Source organism: Patella vulgata, chromosome 1 (assembly GCF_932274485.2).
Source record: "Patella vulgata chromosome 1, xgPatVulg1.2, whole genome shotgun sequence".
NCBI lineage: Eukaryota > Metazoa > Mollusca > Gastropoda > Patellidae > Patella > Patella vulgata.
The window spans coordinates 49,208,953-49,232,720 of NC_065879.2; the positions used below are offsets into that span (position 1 = coordinate 49,208,953).

Sequence of the window (23,768 nt, forward strand, 5' to 3'; positions counted from 1 at the left end):
ATATTGGCATCTATCGGACCGTAACTTCATGGATTATGGCCCCTGATTGTACGAAAAATCACGTTTTTGGCTTGTGAACACTGTAGAGGTCACAATTTTTATCCGATTTTGTTGAAACTTGAAATGTAAGTTTATAACCCAAAGATCTCAGTTCCTTTCGATATATTCGCGCATATCGGACCGTAACTTCCTGAATTATGGCCCCTGATTGTACGAAAAATCACGTTTTTGGCTTGTGAACACTGTAGAGGTCACAATTTTTATCCGATTTTGTTGGAACTTGAAATGTAAGTTTATAACCCAAAGATCTCAGTTCCTTTCGATATTCGCGCATATCGGACCGTAACTTCCTGAATTATGGCCCCTGATTGTACGTAAAAACGTGTTTTTTGGCTTGTGGACCCTATAGAGGTCATAATTTTTATCCGATTTAAAAAACCGTGTTAATATATCACCATTACACCATAAGAATGGCTGAGTTCGAATTTCGTGAAAATCGGCCCAAAACTGACCGACAAAATGGCCACCATTCGTTCTCAAATAGCGTAAAAATATGGTATATCAAGGTTGTGGACCCTATAGAGGTCACAATTTTTATCCGATTTTGTTGAAACTTGATCTTGATTCCTTTCGATATTCGCGCATATCGGACCGTAACTTCATGAATTATGGCCCCTGATTGTACGCAAAAACGCGTTTTTTGGCTTGTGGACCCTATAGAGGTCATAATTTTTATCTTATTTAAAAAAACGTGTTAATATATCACTGTTACACCCTAAGGACGACTGAGTTCGAATTTCGTGAAAATCGGCCCAAAACTGACAGACAAAATGGCCGCCGTTCGTTCTCAAATAGCGTAAAAATATGGTATATCAAGGTTGTGGACCCTATAGAGGTCACAATTTTTATCCGATTTTGTTGAAACTTGAAACGTAAGTTTATAACCCAAAGATCTCGGTTCCTTTTGATATTCGCGCATATCGGACCTGAATTCCTGAATTATGGTCCCTGATTGTACGAAAAATTGCGTTTTTAGCTTGTGGACCCTATATAGGTCATAATTTTTATCAGATTTAAAAAAAACGTACTATTATTTCACCGTTACACCCTAAGGACGACGGAGTTCGAATTTCGTGAAAATTGGCCCAAAATTGACAGACAAAATGGCCGCCGTTCGTTTTCAAATAGCGTAAAAAATATGGTATATCAAGGTTGTGGACCCTATAGAGGTCACAATTTTGATCCGATTTTGATGAAACTTGAAATACATATTTATAACCCAAAGATCTTGGTTCCTCTCGATATTTGCACATATTGGATCATAACTTTCTGAATTATGGCCCTTTTCTAAATATTATTAAAAAGCAATTTTTTCCTTCAATTTGGCATATTTTGGCTTCTAATTTAGTTAGAAATCGGGCACAAACGGTATAAATAATTTTAGGATTTCCTCTTTTTGATTGGACAGGTAATTTGGTTCTGCGATGCATCCCCATTAGCTACGAAACGACTAAAAATAGCATACAAAAATCGAAAATCGTAAAAATCTGTGTGCCACAAAATTTTACGGCCAGAAAATCCCTCGATAAGCCATATACGCTTTTCAACGGACGATTGCTCGGCAGATAATTAGCGTACCAAAATATAAAAGGCTAATTCAATTCTGATTCATACCATATAAAAGATTATAATTTAAAGTACAGACATCTGCTTACAAATTAGTGTTTTGTAATGCGTGTCCATGTTTTGATATTTAATTTATTACGGATATTTTAGAATCTATATTTGCACACTTCTCAAAGGCGAGGTCATTAGCCTTTCTATTAAATTTAAAACGTAAGTTTGGTACATAATTGATACTTGGCAGAATTCCTGTGTATTCAGATTAGGCTAGAGAATTGCATGAATCTTCGAGTCGCTGAGCCAAAGCTGATCCGTGAACTTGCGAGAATTTTATAGACCTTCTGATGTCGAAGAAATATTCATATGGATCAATATATATGTAAGGACCAAAACAGTTTAAGACTTTTTGTGTACCTATGGATAGATAATGTGTGACGTGATTGGCATGGATAATTGAGAGTGACAGGTTAGTCACTGAAGCGACAACATTTCGAGGCCTTTACTAGTACTACCATAGACCTGCTGGCTGACTAACTAGATTTGAAAGTTAAATTTATGGTCAGCATGCTCAAAAAGTTTTACATAATATAATTATAAAATACTTGAAGAGAAATATTGCCTAATGCAATTACTGTTAGTGCTGAGGGTGACAAAGGGTAACTTTACAGACGTTTGACAAAAACAAATAACATTCTTTCAACCAAACCTGTTTATTGAAATCATTGCCTGGCTCTTCAAATATTATTCAACAATGTGATCTATATCTTTTCAAAAACAAAATGGGACACACAGACCCAAAATTTTTTCCAATGTGTAAGATCAGAAAATAGATGTTACTTACACAACTTTGCCACAGGGGATCCAAAAGCTGTAAGCATGCCCTGTCTTAAGGCACCACACCCTTTAAAACTTAAAGCTTTGGCCTTAGTTATCAGATCAAAATGGGTTATTGCTTCAATGAACTAGCACAGTAATCAGTATAATTGTAGAACAGGATAGTAAATTTTTCTTTGAAGATAATTATGTCTAATTAAATCATATATGTAAATGGATGGCAGATTGCAAATTAATTTTACCAAGTAATAAATTTTTTAATATATCATTTGTAATTTTTTTTTAAATTTTGTATAGGGGTGCTGTGAAGAATGCCTGTCAAATGTTAATGGTATTAGGTATAGACTCTAGAAGTGTGTATGAAGAAGATTTTGAACGTCCTTTCTTAGAACAGTCAGCAGAATTCTATAGAGTAAGTTTTATCCTCATTTGTATCAAAGGGACTTTGTAGGCATACAAGTTACACTTTATAAGAATATTTTGGATCCTTTTAGTTTATTACAACCAATACAACCATATTTAGTACAGTGTACTTAGTAGGTATGTTGCTTGGGTGCTGCTTATTCAGATTTGTTCATCAACCCCATAATACACTGTAGGTGCTGTAAAGGGGGAAATTTTTTACATTTTCTTATGCAAATATACTATTCAAAAAAAGTAGGGGATATTTGATTTTGGGGGCATAATACTAAAATATGCAAATGACTACGAAAAAAGTCACTATAGAACCTAACAGAAGAAACATTTCCAGTTACATGTGATGCCCAAACGCACCAATAGCTACCGCATGGAATGCAGGTGATGCTTGGGATCATCATGGGGGTCCAACCCAAGATTTGCACGACTCTGACTTTGAATGTTACAGTCATTGTGGCATTGAATTCCAGGGAGGAAACATCAGTTTAATTGTTTTAGTGACCAGAAAACAAATTTTGATATGCGTCGGCTTACCCAAAATGAAAGGTTACGTGCCCTTGGCATGCTACAGATCGGCACAACACAGGCGGTTGTGGCGCGGACGATGAATGTTTCTCAGTCTGTCATAAGCAGGCTATGGTCCAGATACCGTGATACACAATCTGTACAGGACAGACCACGCTCAGGTCGACCAAGGGCGACAACTCAAGCCCAGGATCGATTTATCCGTACCTTGGCCTTGAGAAATCGTGTCATCACAGCAAATCAGATCAGCGCTCGTCTTCAAACAGACACTGGTGTGAGAGTGAGTGGCCAGACGATTCGGAATCGACTGCATAGGGGTCACCTTCGCGCCCGACGTCCTCGCGTGATCCCTTGTTTGAGAGATCATCACATTCAGGCAAGACGTCGTTGGTGTAGGGATCGTCAACACTGGGATAATCGACGCTGGAGCAATGTGATGTTTTCAGATGAGTCAAGGTTCACTGTTGATTTTTTGGACAGACGTAGGAGGGTGTGGCGTCGTCGAAACGAGCGCTTCCAAGACGTTAATGTCATCAGACATGATCGATTTGGGGGTGGTTCTGTTATGGTGTGGGGAGGCATCACTGTTGCTGGAAGAACGGCTTTACATGTTGTTGCAGGGCGTGTTACAGGCCAGTACTACCGGGACAACATGTTGGCAGTCCATGTTGTGCCGTTCGCACGACGTCATGGCCGCCGTTTCATCTTCCAGGATGACAACGCAAGATGTCACAGGGCCAGGATCGTTACAGGTTACCTCCAAAAACAGAACATCACCACATTACCTTGGCCAGCACTGAGTCCCGACCTCTCCCCCATCGAGCATGTCTGGGACATGCTTGGACAGAGGTTACGTCAACGTCAACAACGTCCTGCCAATGTCCAAGAACTTGCTGCTGCGTTGCAACAGGAATGGGACAATCTGGACCAAAATGACCTTAGACGTCTCATTAGGAGTATGCCACGTCGGATCAATGCTTGTTTGGCAAACAGAGGAGGATTTACCCGTTACTGACTTGGTTGTGATGCTGTGGTAACTTTGCTGTTTGACCCCGGGTATCATTTTACCCTTATAATGGTCAGTCTGTGCCTTACTTAGTCTAACGATCATTTGGAATAAATCGATGAATGTGAACTTCATTTCATTTTGTCATTTGTTTCTTCGTCAGTTTCATTAGGTGACTTTAATAACACTTAAAAATCAAATATCCCCTACTTTTTTTGAATAGTATATAAAGTTGGCCAAGTGTAAAAATTATCACCGACATGTAGGCAGAGAAATAATACATACATTGCATAGATTAACCCAGCCCACTGATTGTGAAATTTAAAAACCCAAATAGGTTCTTGTTCATGTTTATATCCTATTTTAATTGTCTCCCGCCTTTCACAGAAAGCAGGGAACTATTAAAAAGGGTCCATCAGTCTGTCTGTCCATCAGGCTGACACAATAACTCACCTTCTAATTGATCTAGAATGTTCAAACTTGGTGTAGGTGTTTATAGGTGAATGCCTTGATGGAGTTTGAAGATGGATTGAGCATTTTCTGCTTAGGCTAAGGCCATGTAAAATTGATGATACCTTGTTTCTTCTCGCCCGCGCACTTAGGAATTGGTACACGAAAATCCACCACACAGCTTCTCAACACAAAATAGAAAAAAAACAAATTTTTTTAACCAAATAAGCGATCTCCAAATGTTTACAAGTTCCTATTATGCTGATTCCAGTCTATAGCCATCAAATATACATAGTTAGTGCTTCGGTTGAAATAGATAAATGTAACAATGCCTTTCATAAGTCAGAGACGTGTGTTTTTGATAATATCCTCCAATGAAAATACGAATCTTAAATCAATGACGTCTAAATCATGAAATAAGAATACTTTTATTGGATGAAAGTGACATGAAACGAGTAATCATATCTATATAAACCAATGAAAAACCGACTTTCAGGCAAGTCCCAGCTTGTGAAAAATCAGCATGGCAGGGTCTGGTGCAGGGTATAGTCTGATAGTTTTGCTCAAAATCTGTCGGAAAGCAACAGTATTTCTTGACTGGACAGTCATTGGTGTGCCGTATGTTTACAAGGGATTTGCCAGCAGCCGATTGTTGCCATAAATTTTTCGTAGGAAAATCAAAGAAAGATCATAATATCACTCTAATTGCGTCAAATTTCAATGTTTACCTATGTCACCAAAACATTTGGTTTCAGATTGAGGTAGTACCGGTAGTAAACGACGACGCTAAACTCAAGTCATTACTACAAATGAAAACCGTCCTGAAAACAAAAAAAAATATATTTGATATGCTTCAAAAAGGGTCACAAATGCATGTCTAAGGGAAAATATATATCCAACAAGTTAATACACATATGTACAGTCTGTGGATATGTAAGTCAAAATAAAAGATATAAATTCAGATGTGTTTTACTTTATTAAGTCTTTTATAAATTGTAATAGTTTGCATGAAAAAAAAACCTCATGTGCATGGCAGGGTCTGGTGCAGGGTATAGTCTGATAGTTTTGCTCAAAATCTGTCGGAAAGCAACAGTATTTCTTGACTGGACAGTCATTGGTGTGCCGTATGTTTACAAGGGATTTGCCAGCAGCCGATTGTTGCCATAAATTTTTCGTAGGAAAATCAAAGAAAGATCATAATATCACTCTAATTGCGTCAAATTTCAATGTTTACCTATGTCACCAAAACATTTGGTTTCAGATTGAGGTAGTACCGGTAGTAAACGACGACGCTAAACTCAAGTCATTACTACAAATGAAAACCGTCCTGAAAACAAAAAAAAATATATTTGATATGCTTCAAAAAGGGTCACAAATGCATGTCTAAGGGAAAATATATATCCAACAAGTTAATACACATATGTACAGTCTGTGGATATGTAAGTCAAAATAAAAGATATAAATTCAGATGTGTTTTACTTTATTAAGTCTTTTATAAATTGTAATAGTTTGCATGAAAAAAAAACCTCATGTGCATGTATATCAGATGAATGAGAAAGCATACCAAATTGTGTTGTGTTTACTGCACATCCTCTTAGCTTTACCCAGAGCATGGGGAGAAGAAACAAGGTACATGTATCAGTTTTACACAACCAAAGCAGAGAAAAGCAATTTGATTGTATGATGCTTTGGGATATGATAACTTTGGTTTTATTTAATTAAGTGAGAGTGATGATACTTGGTGTATAGTTTCATTATATCAATACCTCGACTAAGTTCGATAATGAGCATTTTCTGCTCAGAGTAAGCAGATCGATAAGCAATTTGATTGGTTGAGATTTTGATGCCCAATAAATTTGATTCTAATTGAGTGAGTGTGGTGAAACTTTGTGTATAATTTCAATACATCAATACCTTGACTTAAGTTTGATGATGAGCATTTTCTGCTTAGGCAAGTGTATTAGAGACTTCAATATGATTGAGGTACATGTAGAATGTTCAAACTTGGTGTAGGTGAATGTCTTGACAGTGTTCGATCATGTGTATTTTCGGCTAAGCAGAGATTAGCAATTTGATTGGTTAGACTTTGGAACACGATGATTTGGTTCTAATTGGGTGAGAGCAATACCTTGACTAAGTTTGATGATGAGAATTTTCTGCTTAGGCTAAGTAGCGATAAAAAATTTGATTTGTCAAGACTTTGGAACATAACAGCTCTGCTTTTAATTCAGGTAGAATGTTTAAACTGGGTGTAGATCAGTGATGGGATTTTAAAATTTTTCTTGTCTGACATATTTTCCTAAAAATAAAGGGGCATAACTCTTAAAAAATAGATGCACCTGGTTATTTTTGTACCCCGCCTTTCGAAGAAAGCAGGGGACTATTAAAATGGGTTCGTCTGTCTATCTGTCCGTCCGTCCCTCCGTCCGTCACACTTTATGGGACACAATAACTCTCCTTCTAATTGACCTAGAATGTTCAAACTTGGTGTAGGTGTTTATTAGGTCAATGCCTTGATGGAGTTCGAAGATGAGCATTTTCTGCTTAGGGTAAGCAGAGATAAGCAATTTGATTGGTTGATGCTTTGGGACACGATAACTTTAGTTCTAATTAAGTGAGAGTGATGAAACTTGGAGTATAGTTTCATTACATCAATACCTTGACTAAGTTCAATAATGAGCATTTTCTGCTCAGGGTAAGCAGAGCAATAAGCAATTTGATTGGCCGAGACTTTGAAACACAATAACTCATCAACATTTCTTAGTGTGTTTATTTATTTATTTAAAAACATAAACCCCATTCAAAATATGATCATAAATCTAAGAATATGCCATCAAAATAGAATCTTTAGATGTGTTAGATTCGGCACATTTACATTACTTAATTTCACGTGTCTCGTGAGATTTCTACTTTCATTTCAGTTATTGTACTCGTAATTTCACGTGTCTCGTGAGATTTCTACTTTCATTTCAATTATTGTAATTTTATCACCCAATAATACATTCTACAGTAGATATCGCTTGTGTGATATATTTCATAATCTCCTAAGGAGATATCGCTTTACATGAATTTGATTGGTCAGTTGAAAAGGAACTACTTTTTTTTTATTTTCAGAAAACAGTTCATTTCTTATTAAAAGTTACTTTTTTTTAAATTAAAAATGAACTATTGTTATTCAATTGACCTTGATGGAAACACTGGGTCAATATGAAGGACTTTACAATGGTTGAATTGCTGTCAAAAAATGATGTATCACTACGCTGTAATGTTCAGTAAAAGTTAAATCTACAGCAAATAATAATATTTATCTATTTGTGCATGTAAGAAGGGATTGTGTGATAAATAAAATCTGGTAGGAGATTCTCTATATAACCGCCATGTGCGATCAACAAACAGTCTAGTATTTATCGGATATGAGTGTGTGAAATAGCTTTATTTAACTGCGCCTTCCACCGAAGAAATATCAGACAAGTTATCGGATACAATGTATATTGATTTGGGGTGTTATGTAGTATTAGGATATTAATATATATGACTAATTCCTACGTGTTGTCGGTCGACATCAAGGAGATTGAAATGCCCGACAATGGAGAAATCATGATTTAAACATGTAGATTAAAATTAAAATCACTCTTATTGGATTGATGAATAGTCAAACAAAGGGGAAGCAATGGTTTCTGTTTAAGATTAGATTGATGAATTGTCCGACAAAGGATTAAGTCAGTCAATCAAGGCAGATTAGTAGTTAATCAATGTAGGTGTATAGACGGTATAACACGATAAATAGGTTGATCACTTGATTACCTAATCAATCCAGAATATTATCAGCGATAATCAGGTTGAGTGGTAGTATACACTCAGTAAACTATATTAATTTTGGAATTTTGAATATTATTCACCATGTCTTGATATCCAATTGGGCATATTCCCGGTCGGACAATTTTTGGGGTTTGGAAAATAGCGTCGGACAAGTCCGGAATATGCAGACAAAATCCCATCCCTGGTGTAGATGTTCATTAGGTGAATGTCTTGACTGAGTTCAGTGATTAACATTTTCCTCTAAAGATAAGAAGAGTTAAGCAATTTCATTGGTCGGTCGATACTTTGGTACAAGATATCTTTGATTCTAACTGATGGAGAGTGATGAAACTTAGTGTATACTTACCTTACAGGGTACTTCAAAACCTTGACTGACTTCTGTCTTGAATATTTTCTGCTTAGACTAAGTATAGATAATCAGGTTGATAGCTCGATACTTTTCAAATAGATAAATGTGCAATTAATTAGTATGTGTATTTAATGTTGTCTATTTATTTTGGGATTGCTGCGGGGGACATCAGCCCCACTGTTGGTTATCTCTTGATTTATTCTGTTTTTCTACGCCCACATTTTCATGTGGACTTAAAATGTATGGTATGTTTATGTCCCAAAGATTTCCTTTCGCTATTCACTCATATCAGACCATAACTTCCTGGATTATGTATGGCCTCTGATTGTAAAAATTGGAATGCAACTGCCCGAAAAAATGGCCGCTCCTTGTATGCAAATAGTGTAAAAGTATGTGATAATGAGGTTGTGGACCTTCTAGAAGTCACACTTTTTGTCCGATTTTGATGAAATATATCGGACCATAACTTCCTGGATTATTGCCCCTGATTGTTTGAAAAATTGCTTCTTTTTTTGAGCTTATTCTCTGTCTATCTTTTGCAAAATGTTTGCGTATCTTGCATAGCAACCGCTTGCTTCTATTAATTAATCAATAGAATCCATAACAAAGTTTAATACTATTTTAAGAAGTATTAAATGGATTTTCTTTATTTAGATGGAGAGTCAGAAGTTTTTAGGAGAGAATTCTGCATCTGTTTATATAAAGAAGGTTGAAGCTAGAATAAACGAAGAAGCTGAGAGAGCCAGTCATTATTTAGATAAAACTACAGAAGAACCCATTGTTAAGGTTGGTTTTACTTAATTGTTCATTTCATGTGACCCAAAAACAATCTTTGTACCACTCAGAGCATATTCCAAATAGATTTGCTGTGAATTGTCATTTACTTTAGTGACTACAATGACTTAGAGGGATGAGTCAGCAATATTAACTTTATATTCTGTGAAGATATTGCATTTATTAACCCAGATCAGTTACCAGTAATAATACACCCAAGTAAGCAAATCAGTTTATGTTTTATCAGTTGTTTTGACTTCTGTACACTTGGTTTACAACCCGTCATAACCTAGTTTGTTTTTTGATAGTTTGCTTAATACTGATATTATTTCTACATGTACATGTAGCTTGTTCAATAAAACAAAATTTTAATGACCTCAAGGTCACTTCCTCAGTGTAAAAAAGGTTGATATTCTTGAAGCAAAACTTATTCTTCTAGTTTTCATGTAGTTTAACCGATTGGTAGCAATTGTGTGGGGATGGACAAATCATCTTGTAACCAATATTGTTGTTTCATTACACATGACCAGAAGTAGATTCCCTTCAGTCTGTGATTATCTGTTACTGTTAAAGAAAAATGCCAAGCTAAAGAGCAGACTTTAATTAAAGAGACTAAACCTTTTGCTGAATAATTATTTTCCATAATATTCACAATTGATGTTATCTTGCTGTGAAAATATGGGATCCTAATATCCTATATTTAAGACACAATGAACATTTTAAAATCAGTACTAAAATCAGAAAATATGGAATCCTAATTAATATCCAATATTTAAGACACAATAAACATTTTAAAATCAGTACTACTACTACTAAAATCACAAAATATGGAATTCTAATATCCAATATATTTAAGACTCAATGAACATTTTAAAATCAGTACTACTACAGTACTGTTCAAGCGGAAGTATGAAATTAGTCCTTGTGGGCTTTTTTCTGCTCAAAAATCGTGGTGTTTTTCCCATATACACTCCGTGGAATTAGAGAGGTTCTGGGAGGATAAAAGTCCGTGAAAATATAAAATTCCCAGTGGATTATTGTCCGCAAAAATATGAAATTCCCGGCGGATTATGGTCGGTGGAAACATAAAATTCGCAGCGGATTATGGTCCACAGTGATTCAAAATAATCAGAGTAATTTAGTCCATATTGTCACAAGGTTATTAGAAAGAAACAAATATTTAATGGAACAATATCATGAGTATATTATTCATTTTAGTCCACCGGTAATTCATATATTCTTAACACTCTTTTCAAATTGCGTTTTGAAAAATAACTAAAGTGTACCAATGTATTGCATTCATTTCCTAAAATGTCCGTAATGCTGGATTCATTTATAATGTGCATTGGTATTTAATTCGTGAATCGTACCACAAAGCACATACACATAGCAATTTTCGATGTCATTAGTTAATCCGACAAGCAGACAATGAAACCATGTTTCGTTAATTCTGATAACATTGTCTGAAAATGGTGACAAAAAATGACATTTTCACTGTATGAAAATGAATCAAAACTATAGTTAATTAACTGTATTTTCTTTTAAGTAATTTTAAAAAAATTTTAATCAGTCCAAATAGTTTTTCTATAATATATTGTATAATAACTGGTAAATTATTCAGCATGACTCGAAAACAAAATATATATTAGTTTTAAGTAACCATAAAAGATGAGATACTTGAAGGTCATTGTTTGGTTTGTCACTTGTTACCTTGAGATTAAGATTAAAGTGCAGTAATTTTTAAAAAATTTTAATCAGTCCAAATAGTTTTTCTATAATATATTGTATAATAACTGGTAAATTATTCAGCATGACTCGAAAACAAAATATATATTAGTTTTAAGTAACCATAAAAGATAAGATACTTGAAGGTCATTGTTTGGTTTGTCACTTGTTACCTTGAGATTAAGATTTAAGTGCAGTAAGACTATTTTTTGTCTTTTAATCTAACTGACTGACTGATTGATTGATTGATTGACTGACTAAGTGATTGGCTGCAAATTAGTACTAATCTTTGATTACAATATAAATCTTATCAGAAATCCACTTCTTAGTTTACATGTCTAAAAAGGTTCCTACACAAAAAGTAATAAAAGAAAGTGTTTAATGTCTTCTTATTTTTCTTATAATTTGTTAAAACTGATTTAAATCTTTTTTTTAGAATTATAATGAATTGGAATTGTGTCAGATACACTTAATTACTTCTTTGGTGCTATAAAATTTGAGGCTTGCCGTAATGGAAATATTTATATATGCCATAAAATGCAATTGAAATGTAATTGACCATTACGTGATTTTTGGAATGTAATTAATTACATTTCCATTACTCATTACTTTTGAAATCTTCCATTACTCATTACATGGCCATTACTTAAAAAATGTAATGATTACATTCCATTACCATTACCCCAGCCCTGGTGCCGATTCAAAAATTGAATTATCTGTTATATCCACATTTTTTAAATCCCGAGTTTTATCGTAAATAAAATAGAATCCCTTGTAACTTACTGGTAATACATGATGTATATTGTAGGGGATGGGTGTGTGCTATTCGTAATTTAGCCATGACAACGGCACCTATTTTGTGTGAAAATCCAGATTGGTTGCGTCCCCATTGTAATTGTTCTTTAATAATGAGGTTAACTATTTTGGATAATGATTACTTACTGACAATTCAAACTAAAAGTATTGTCTACAAGAATACGACATGGTAACAATTTATTGTTAAAGGGGCTTCTTTCTATTTTATTCAATTATCAATTCCTTTTGATGGCACGTGTGAATTCACGTAATTAATTAGGAATCTTGACTGACAGTATGCAGACTCTTTGGTGCCGAAATGAAAAGGCCATCAAGGTATTATCCACTGATACGTGTTAAGAATGCGTTTGCGTGAGAACCATGCAGGATCCGGCACATGGTGGGTGACCGATTTTCACCATTTTTTTTTATGTATGATGGGTAACCCCTCCAAACCCCACTGCCACAATTTTAGATCAATCGAACCATTTTTAGAGTGTAGAAAAAAATTTGAAATTTTAAGACCGAAAAAAGCCCAAAAATTTCGTACAACTAAACTACGGCGAGTAGATTAATGAAACTTTATAGCGTAGCAGATATGGTTAGTGAGTATACATTCTGAAAGTTTGATGGATTTTCATGGAGCGTTTTTTTGGTAAAGGGACTTATTGCTGCAAGGTACCAAAATAGCTCAATTTAGGTATGTCATTTTATTCTATGTATATCTCACCCACTGCGGGTTTAAGTATTTTTTTGGAATGCTGAGTGAAAAGGCAATGATCTATAGTATTAAGATCAAGAAAAAAAATTGGGTGGTACTCGACCCGTCAAGTAGTAAATAATTTCCATTTTTATACGCCCACATTTTCATGTGGACGTATTATGCCGTTGCCCCTGTCCGTCCACAATTGTTTGTGGACTCTCTACAGGTCACAATTCTTATCTGATTTTGACGAAACTTGAAATATAGGTTTATCTCCAAAAGATCTCAGCTCCTTTCGATATTGGCCTGTATCGGATCGAAACTTCATGGATTATGACCCCTGTTTGTACGAAAAATCCCGTTTTTAGCTTGTGGACACTATAGAGGTCACAATTTTTATCCAATTTTGTTGAAACTTGAAATGTAAGTTGATAACCCAAAGATCTTGGTTCCTTTCGATATTCGCACATATCGGACCGTAACTTCCTGAATTATGGCCCCTGATTGTACAAAAAATCACGTTTTTAGCTTGTGGACCCTATAGAGGTCATAATTTTTATCCGATTTAAAAAATCGGCCCAAAATTGACAGACAAAATGGACGTCGTTCGTTCTCAAATAGCATAAAAATATGGTATATCAAGGTTGTGGACCCTATAGAGGTCACAATTTTTATCCGATTTTGTTGAAACTTGAAATGTAAGTTTATAACCCAAAGATCTCAGTTCCTTTCGATATTCGCGCATATCGGACCGTAACTTCCTGATATATGGCCCCTGATTGTACGAAAAATCGCTTTCTTTTTAGCTTGTTCTCTATCCATCTCTCGAAAATGAGGGCGTATCCTGCCTGGCAGCCGCTGGTTGTACAAAAATAACGATTTTCAACAAAAATGACGAAAAATAAACCGCTTTATTTACACACTGAAAAGTGTAACATGGCACTTGAAACCAAATTAGCGTGGTTTCCAGTTCCATTAAGAGCAAGCCATAATAAAAATAGAAATTACAAATAAATATAAATGCAGATTATATTCTTTCATCAATAAGTATCTAATCACGAAAACTGAGCTCACAATTACACCGTTAAAATTTTCAAACGATGAAGTTTGAAAAGCTTAATTTACTGTAAATGCCAAAAGAGCTGTGTTGTATTTTGTATGAGTAACTTTAACTTGTTAATTAAGTACAATACAGAGCTTGCATTCACTAATCAAGTGAAGCCACTTCCTGTCATGTGTTACTGCTATGATGTCAGTCACAATAATATGAATGAGAGAGTTGGTCTTTTCTTCATCCATTGGAAACGCTAACAATCTTTACCATCCATGCAGAAGTATAACATGGTGTCAGAAGAAACTGATGAAGGAAGAAGTTAAGATATATATTTAAGAACTTGGAGCACAATAAATTGATCAAATAGATCATTGATTATTGGGTGTTGTCAACCTGTATGAAGGTGAATTAAGATGGCCACCATAGCTCCAATCAACACTCCTAAATTTAATTGTTAAAGCAGTGATAGAGAAACAGAATGGAGAAGATTTAAGTTGATGTGCATGGTTTTATTTAATGGACCTCTCAAGGATGAGGATGACGATGTTAAATGTGGGTATTTGATAAATTGGATGGGTCCAGATGGAGCTGAGGTATACAGCACTTTGCAGCTGAAGAATGAAGAGAAATCAGACGTAAATATATACATTTTGAAAAATTTGAAGCCCATCTTGAAGGGACTATCCCGATTTCAACAGAGTCTCAAAAATAAAAGTCGGAGTACGTATGAAATTTAAGTGCCAAAATACAGAGGAATGGTGTATTTACTGTCTCTCAAAATTCCAGCAATATTGAGTCGTTTGGACGTGAACGTCAAAACTGCTTATCCGAACACGTAACCCTTTTAAGATTTCGGGTCAATTTTTTCGTTGGGTGACCTGATAATCTATTTCCGTTCCTTGGGAGGTCTATATTGTGAATGACCCATGTGCTTTACTTGATAACGAAAGGTAAATTTCACCTACACATTATTTTTATCAAATAAAAGTCTGGTTTTATCAAGACACCACATAATATAGCTTGGGACACCGATCTCCATTTCCAGATGAAGACTGACGGGTTTAAGTTGTTTGAAAACTTATCACAAATATTGAGATAGTTGCTCGGCCCTTAGCTAGAGCATTTTAAGGGATTGTACACAAAATTAAGCAGTTTTATTCTCCTAAAAATATCGGGATTAGCCCTTTAAACCACAGACTAATTTTAGACTTGCACGATTCAGATTTCGTCATATGAAGCAAGGCAAAGATCAGAGCATAGAAGCCTTTGTAGCGGAGTTGAAACTGATTATTAAAGAATGCCGATATGAAGAATAGGAGCAACATATAATAGATGCGCTGATATTTGGCAGTAATAATACTCGTGTGCAGGCAAAATTGTTGGAAGATACAGATCCCAATTTAACATTGCAAAAAGCTATTGAGAAAGCCAAATCGATAGAAGCTACACAAAAACAACTGTCTGGAATCACTGGTATAATCAGAACTGATGAAGAACGAGTTAATAGTATAAAAAATCAAGGCCAGAGATGTTCATATTGCGGTACATTCCACAAAAGAGGAGAGTGTCCGGCATATGGTGGTATTTGTAAAAAATGTCATAAGAAAAATCACTGGGCTAAAGTGTGTATAAGTAAAGAGACAGAAGACAGGGACAAAAAGAAAGGAAAAAGAGAAGAAAATTAATTGTGTGAAGGAGAAAACAAGTACAGATGAAGACACAGAGACAATGTATTATTATTCTGTAGATAATCAGTTAAATTCTACTGAAAGTACTTGTAATATAAAAGAAAGCAATAGATAGCAATTGTTGATAAAACTACCTATTTTCTCTAACTCTAAGCATGCTAGAAGGGATATTCAATTTAAAATAGATTCTGGAGCATTTGGTAATCTGTTGCCAATTGATGTTTATAAAAAATTATATCCTAAAGAAAAACTTGATAAATTTGGGCATCCTTGTGGTTTACTTAGAGAAAATGTTAAATTGGTTGCCTATAATGGAAGTCAGATTGAACAGTATGGGAAATGTTTGTTAACTGTCAAAAATCGTAATAAAAATTTAGAAACATATTTCCATATTGTGCCATCTGGAGTTCCAATATTGGGTTTACCTACTAGTGAGGCTTTAGGTTTAATTGCTGTAAATTGTACCATTGATACTATTCCTTCTTTGGGAACTGAGACTAAGATAAGAAATAAAATAGATTTCTTTAATACTGAAAAAGAATGTAAGAATAGTGCTCTTGAAAAACAGAAAATTTTAAGAGAATAATCAGCTGTTTTTGAAGGTGTCAGATGTTTTCAGGGTGAATGTTCGATTAATGTAGATGAATCTATAGCCCCTGCTGTCATGTTGCCTAGACATGTTCCGCATGCACTTAAGTAAAGATAAATTTAAGGAGGAGTTACATAACTTGGTTGATCAGGATATTATAGCAGCTGATGAACATGCAGACTGGTTAAATTCTTTTGTTTGTGCAGCTAAAAAGAAAGGTATTAGATTATGCTTATACCCTGCCAACTTAAATGAAGCAATAATTAGACCCTTTCATTATACTCCTACATTGGATGATATATTACCTAAGTTAAATGGTGCCAAATACCTATCAATATTAGATGCACGTAGTGGATATTGGAACATAAAATTAGATAAGAAGTCTTCATATTATACTACATTTGGCACAGAGCATGGTCGATTTATATTTTTAAGACTTCCCTTTGGGCTAAGCTGTGCAAGTGACATGTTTCAAAAGAAAATAGATGAAACGTACATGTATAGTGACTTTAGGGGCGTTTGTGGAATTGGTGATGATATTATTGTTATAGGTTATAAAGTTGATGGTAGTGATCATGATGAAAATCTGAGAAAGATGTTAGATAGAACTAGAGAAATTGGAATAAGATAAAATGCAGATAAATGTATTATTAAATGTACTAAAATTCCATTCTTTGGTATGATAGTAGGTAAGGATTGACTACAGCCTGATCCAAAGAAAGTGAGTGCAGTTGCAGATATGCATAGTCCAAACACTAAAGCAGATTTACAATCCTTTTTAGGCATGATCAATTATTTAAGTTGTTTTTCACCGAAGATAAGTGAATTGACCGAACCATTAACTCATTGACCCCTAGAGCTAATTATGTTACTGCTTAATCCCCTGAGCCAATTAACCAGACTATAGCCTCTATCCCTAGAGCTAATTAAAGGATTATCCACTATTCTCACATATTTCAGATAACACAACATAAAACAAAAACTATTACTCTGGTCAAAAAATGTTTATATTACCAAATGTAGATATAAAATCAGACTTGACAACGATTTTATTTTTACAAAAAAATACAAAATGACAACAAAATTATGAAACCGATTGTGTATAAAACCCCAGTAAAATGAAAGGTTTATGAAATATGTAGTTACATTTTTAAGATCCATGCATCACACAAGCACACATAAATATCCATATATTTATCAGAATAATCACAAGCACTAGTTAATAAATGTTTAAGACTATATGCTCTAAAGCACAGAACTAACAAATTATAAAGTTACATTTTAAAGATCCATAGTTAGCACAAATGATTGATGTAATCCACAATAAATTTTATATGATTAGGACTGTCAATGATACCCTTATATTTATCACAATAAATACAAGCACTAGTTTTATTAAAAAAAAGTTTTATCACTCAGATTCGTGGTATGCTCTAAAGCATACAACACACAAATGCACAAAACAATTGTCAAACTGAAAGTACGATTCTGCACGTTTTTTTGATTTACAGCACTGTCTACATCTACCATTTTTCGCCACTTTCATTGGCCAATGTCCTCCCGTTGTTGTGGGTATATCAGCTCCAGCTTCAAAACGTTTTAAATAAGTTCATTTTAAATTCTAGCAATGATAGCGGAATAACATTACCATTTTTAGTTTGTTTTTGGTGGTTTTTAGATTCCTTATATAGAATAAATGCATTTGAAATACTAAGGTCAAATAAAAAATAAACAAATACAGCCACCATTTTCTGGACATTCTATAAGTTGGATACTCCATACGCAATTGATCTGACCGATCAACCCCACCCATGTTGGAATTGTACTCTTTTATGGTTACTGGGCACTTCACAGTTTTTATTGAACCATCTTTTTGTTTCCACTGTACATCTACCGTCTCCAAGGGCAAATCTGCAGTAGACATGAAGTTTACAATTCTTTTATCTTTCCACATCCCTGCCGTTAAATTTCCAGTTTGCACTATCTTGAATTCTCCACTTTGCCATTTTTTTATGTCTTTGTCTTTAGGATTGAGTGCTTTGGGCCAATTTTTACAATTTGTCCTGCATGTGCCACGGGCCATTATGCCAACCTTTTCAATTTCAGTGAATAAATGAGCACTGGTATAGTAATTGTTAGTGTTGTCACGATTACAAAATTCTTGAATCAGTTAATCGGCTAGCCAAAAATCGTATCGGTGCCAATTAATTGGTTGCCGTATAAACTCTATAATAATGTAAAATAAATGTTTCTTTCGTTGGCTAATAATGTCATTTATTGTCTGTACTGCGTTACAGGGGTTTTCCTTTGTGATTGTTGATATGCATGGGCACTGAATAGACCGTATATTATTTTAATACATTTCTTTGGGTTTGAGATAAAGAGAGTTTGGAATACATTTTTTAAATTGGCAATAAACAACATGTACCAAGTCATTAGTTTTGATATTTAGTTACACATTGGACTGAGTAAGAGTAGACAATCTCGCGTTCTGACTTACCCCCAAAGCTTTAACTGCTAATTAAAAATCCAATACTGGCAATAGATTACAATTCACTAGTACAACAATTCCCGTACATAATGTTTTAACATATATAGCGATAATCATATTGACGGAAAACAACAAGAGAACCCGCACAAGACGGTACAAATAAAGACCATGTGTCTTTAAAAAAGGCGGCAACATATATCCCGAGGGAGAAGAAAAGAAGAGCCTCCTGACTGGTCATGTTCGGTATGGGCTCTGTTTATTCGCGTCTCGGACACAGTAACGTCACATTCTGATTGTGAATTAAATAACAAAATACAACTGGATTTAAAATTATTTTATACATGAGGAATTTGTGAGGGAATCTTTCGATTATATTGTTGGATAATTGTCTTCTTTCAAAACTATTACTTTATCAAAATTACATTGGTTGTTTATTGCTTGTAACATCGCCAACTTCCCCGTCTCGTGCGGCATGCATTCAGTCCATGTATTATAAAGTTCCGTGATATTATCATGTCTGTTATTGGCGTACGTGGCTGTTGACAGCTATTTCGCGCCAAAATCAACCATTTTACACATTTCGTAGTAAGCCATTCCTAATATGGAAGGCGAAGAATTCCATGAGACATCGAGTTCGTGTCACTGTAAATGGGAATTTCTGTATTGAGCCTTAAAAGACGTAGTTTCAATACGGTTTTAATATGCAGCAATTCAGTAGTGTGTTAAGCAGGCAGTAAAGGTCAAACATTATATGTAATTGTATCAATATAAATTGGATGAAACGACTACCGATTTTTCAAAATGTGAATCGGTTTGAGCTAGAAACCGAATCGACTACGACTAAACCGATTAATCGTGACAACCCTAGTAATTGTCGACATTCACGATCATGTTCTGAAATTGCACTTTGCGTGTTAAGTCCAAAACCACCCGCGAGGTCAGGCCAATTTCTGCAGTCATGTTTTCTTTTCCAGTATAGACTTGAAAGTCATTCACATAACCATTGTTGGGGTCTGCCCTCACCCACACCTTGATACCATATTTCACTGGCTTGGCCGGCATATATTGTTTGAAGCCGATCCTTCCTCTGAATGCCACCATAGCTTCATCAATGGACATATTTTGATGAGGGTTGTATCTTGTAGCACAATTGTCCAAAACATGGTTTAAAATGGGCCTAACATGATGCAGTTTATCGTGATTTATTTCACCTTTCGGGGGGTTCCTAGAATTTTCATTAGCGTGGAAATTTTCGGAGATTTTATCAAGCCTATCCCTAGTCACGATATCAGCAATTTTGTAATTTCCAAAATAATAATCTCTCGACCAATACATGTTTGTCCTGGTCTGCGTCGTAATACTCATAAAGATTCTTATGGCTAGAAAATCACGAATTTCTTCAGCGGTAACATCTCTCCAGTTTTTATCAAACTTCTGTCTGTATTTTTCATCGTGGTATTTATTCATTTTGTCGGCCAACAAGGCGTACAAATTCAATCCAAAGAATAAACTAAAAAAGTCAAATTCGTTTTTCTCACGATCTAAAATGTCTGTCGGCCCACGCTCAGGCCCTAAAAATGACGGGCATGTAACGGAATTCACTTTATCTTTTCAAATAAAATCGTTGTAGCTCGAACTCGAAGATCGCCCGCCATGTTGGTTAACTTCGGCATTGGCCGTTTCGGAGCACTCGTCTTCTTCACTAGAATTATCAGTTATTTCGTCGTCCAGGAAACTATTATTGTTAATTTCTGTTTCTATTATATCTTCTGGTAAAAATCCTTCGAAGTCCGAGTCTGAATCACTATCCATACCAAAAATTATTATTAAAAAACTGAGCGAAAAAATATTGACTAGCATTCAAAATGGCGACCTCTGAAAAGAATTTTCTCAAGAGTTCACGACCTTATAACCCCGAAAACCTGTGTTGTGACGTAGATTTTATGACTTCAATCATTTGTTCAAACTGTATTTTTATTGGTTAATTACTTCTGTAAAGCGAATCGGCTTTTTTATTACTTTATTCCTCAGTAGAACAGGACATAAAAGAGGCCGGCTGCAGTTGTTGATAGGGAAATTTTCTCGTGAGTTTACGACCTTATAACACCTAACACCTTGTTGTGACCTATACATTTTATGATTCCAATCATTAGTTGAAACTATTGTTTTATGGGATTATAGCTTTTGGAAAGTCAAACGGCTTTTGTTTATAACTTTATTGATCAATAAAACTGTACATAAAAGATGCCGACATCAGGCGTCAAGAGGGAGTCTGACTACACACTAGCTCAGTGACAGGTGGCGTAAGCCGGTGGTATTCAGTAGCTAATTATGTCAACACTAGGCGATAGTTGGACCGAATGAGTTAAGAGCATTACTAAAAAAAGATGTCCATTTTGTATGGTTAGAAAATCTTCAAACTGCATTTGAATTACTTAAAAGAGAAATAAGCTCCGATAAGGTATTAAGATATTACGATCCTTAACTTCCCTTAACTTTGGAAGTTGACTCCTCTAAGAAAGGGTTAGGTGTAGCATTACTTCAAAACGGTCAACCAATTAGTTACGCATCCAAAAGCCAACAGAGTGTGAAAAAGGTTACGAAAATATTGAAAGAGAAATGTTAGCTATTGTATATGGATTAGAAAGATTTCATTATTATACCTATGGTAGACTTGTTAATATAATTACTGATCATAAGCCTTTAGTAGCTATAGTTAATGAAAGCTTACGAAATGTAACTCCAAGATTGGTGAGATTATTATTAAGAACAAAAAAAATATGACTTTAAGTTAAGCTATAACCCTGGTAGTAGTTTAAAACTAGCTGATCCTTTATCTAGAATTGATCCCAAAGAGGATAATACCATTGGAAATTTTGATGTTACGATACATGAACTAAAGTCAGAAATCAGTGCTAGTTTGACAAAACTAAGTCTCATAAAAAATGAAACTGAAAAAGATTATCAATTAAGTGGTCTTAAAAAGCTCATAACTGGGGGATGGCCTGAGTTAAGAAGTAATTGTCCTATTCATTTGTTAGATTTCTGGAATTATAGAGATGAGTTAAGTATTATTGATGGGGTAATTGTTAAGGGTACCAGAATCGTTATTCCCGAGACATTAAGGGCTAACGCACTGAAACAAATCCATTATGCACATTTAGGTATTGAAAAATGTAAATTGAGAGCTAAAAGTAGTGTATTTTGGCCCAAGATTACGAAAGACATAGAAGAATTGGTACAAAATTGTGGTGCTTGTCAAAAATATTCAGATAGCAATAAGTGTAACTACCCCGGCCTTAGGTAGTTATGGGGGCTGCTTACAAAAGTGTAACTGAACCTTCTGTTAACAGCTACAAATTAATATAAACAGTAAGGTTAACTCACTCTTCCAATTGTAAGTTTAATATAAGGTCTGGATACTGTACGGAGGGGGATAGGTCGAAGGGCCTTCTATTTCTTACTAATACTAACTCGTCTACCACAGGAATAAACAACTGGATACAGTAGGCCTATACAGTTTAATTACAACATACACAATTGCGATACAGCATACAAAATCGTTGAATTATCAATGACAGATGTGGCGTTGCAAATAAATGAATACTTTTCAATGTCATCTTTTCTTAGTTCTATCGCTTATAATTACAACCTTTCTGCATGACTATGATTCTATTCTATTCCTTGGCTCTTAAAGTACATCTTACATCTATTCTCTTCCCATTCCTTCCCTTCTTCCTTCCGACGCTCGTAAGATATCAGTGGCTGCTTACAGTCTTAGAAAATGGCCGTCTTCCATGTGCTCTTTGAAAGGGAAATAACCTGTAGACTTTTACTTACATTCCCATGATGCAACGTGACCTACTGTAGAAAAGGATTCTGCAGTCTAAGGGAGACTAATACAATAAACATTGGATACAGCCCACTTAATTTTAAGACATATTAATAAAGGGAGAGTTCAACGACCTTTACATGGCTCCCCTGAAATCATCTAGATTTCATATTAAACCAAAGCACTAATAAAATTAAACTTTGAGACAAAAAAGAAATGATTTACAATTTTACAAATCAACCACTACATGATGTGTAAACCTCATTACTAATACTGTTCTACAAATAATTATATTATTCACTATGAATTGAAACATTAATTGTTCATATTTGACACACTTAAGTCTTCTTCTTCACCATTTGGTTTGAATAATAACCTCCAAATTCCAAAATACTGCCATCACTATATTGTGAGTGTGTGAAAAGTCATAAAAGCACATTATTTAAAACATTTAATTATTACTACTTTAAGAACTGTAGAGAAATATAACTTAAGTTAATAAATTTCAGTAAATAATCTTTTATAATTTCACCCACTCTTTACAATATTTCACTGCAGTTTTATCACATGCTTATATTGCCCATTACACAAGATCATATTCTTATGATCTACTTTAACACATATTTGATCACTACTTTCCAAAATTTGAATTCTAATAACCACGTTTCTCTTCAACTTGACATCTTAGGCTTATGAAGGCTTCTTTCAGGCTCATAATGAAGGCTCCTCGACGGGGATTAACCCGGTCTATCATTCTCCGCTTACTAGAATTACCATGCATCACATCTTAACAGTAGAACTAACTTATGAACGGGTCTTTCAAAATATTTATCTGGATGAATCTTCTTCTCTTTTGAATTTAAATTATTATCAGCTAATAATATTGTTACTTTCCTAACTAGATTGTCTTGGTCTGGATCAGCTTTGGTAATTCGACCAATCTGCCAACAATTCCTGGGTAAATTGTCATCTTTGATAATAACAATGTCATTAATACTTAAATTTCTTACTGGCTGGGTCCATTTCTGACGCTCTTGAAGAGATACCACATATTCTTTCTTCCATCTGGACCAAAACTCATCAGCTAAATGTTG

General features: G+C 34.8%; 1 protein-coding gene across 1 annotated transcript in view; it reads left to right on the plus strand.

Annotated features, from left to right (window-relative positions):
* The window catches only part of LOC130010735 (cullin-3-like), a 145,661-nt gene that overhangs the window by 16,858 nt on the left and 105,035 nt on the right, over positions 1 to 23,768 (plus strand). The window contains exons 4-5 of the mRNA XM_056098723.1: positions 2,755 to 2,869; positions 9,678 to 9,809. Coding sequence (XP_055954698.1) covers positions 2,755 to 2,869; positions 9,678 to 9,809 — 247 coding nt within the window. The remainder of the gene's footprint in view (positions 1 to 2,754; positions 2,870 to 9,677; positions 9,810 to 23,768) is intronic.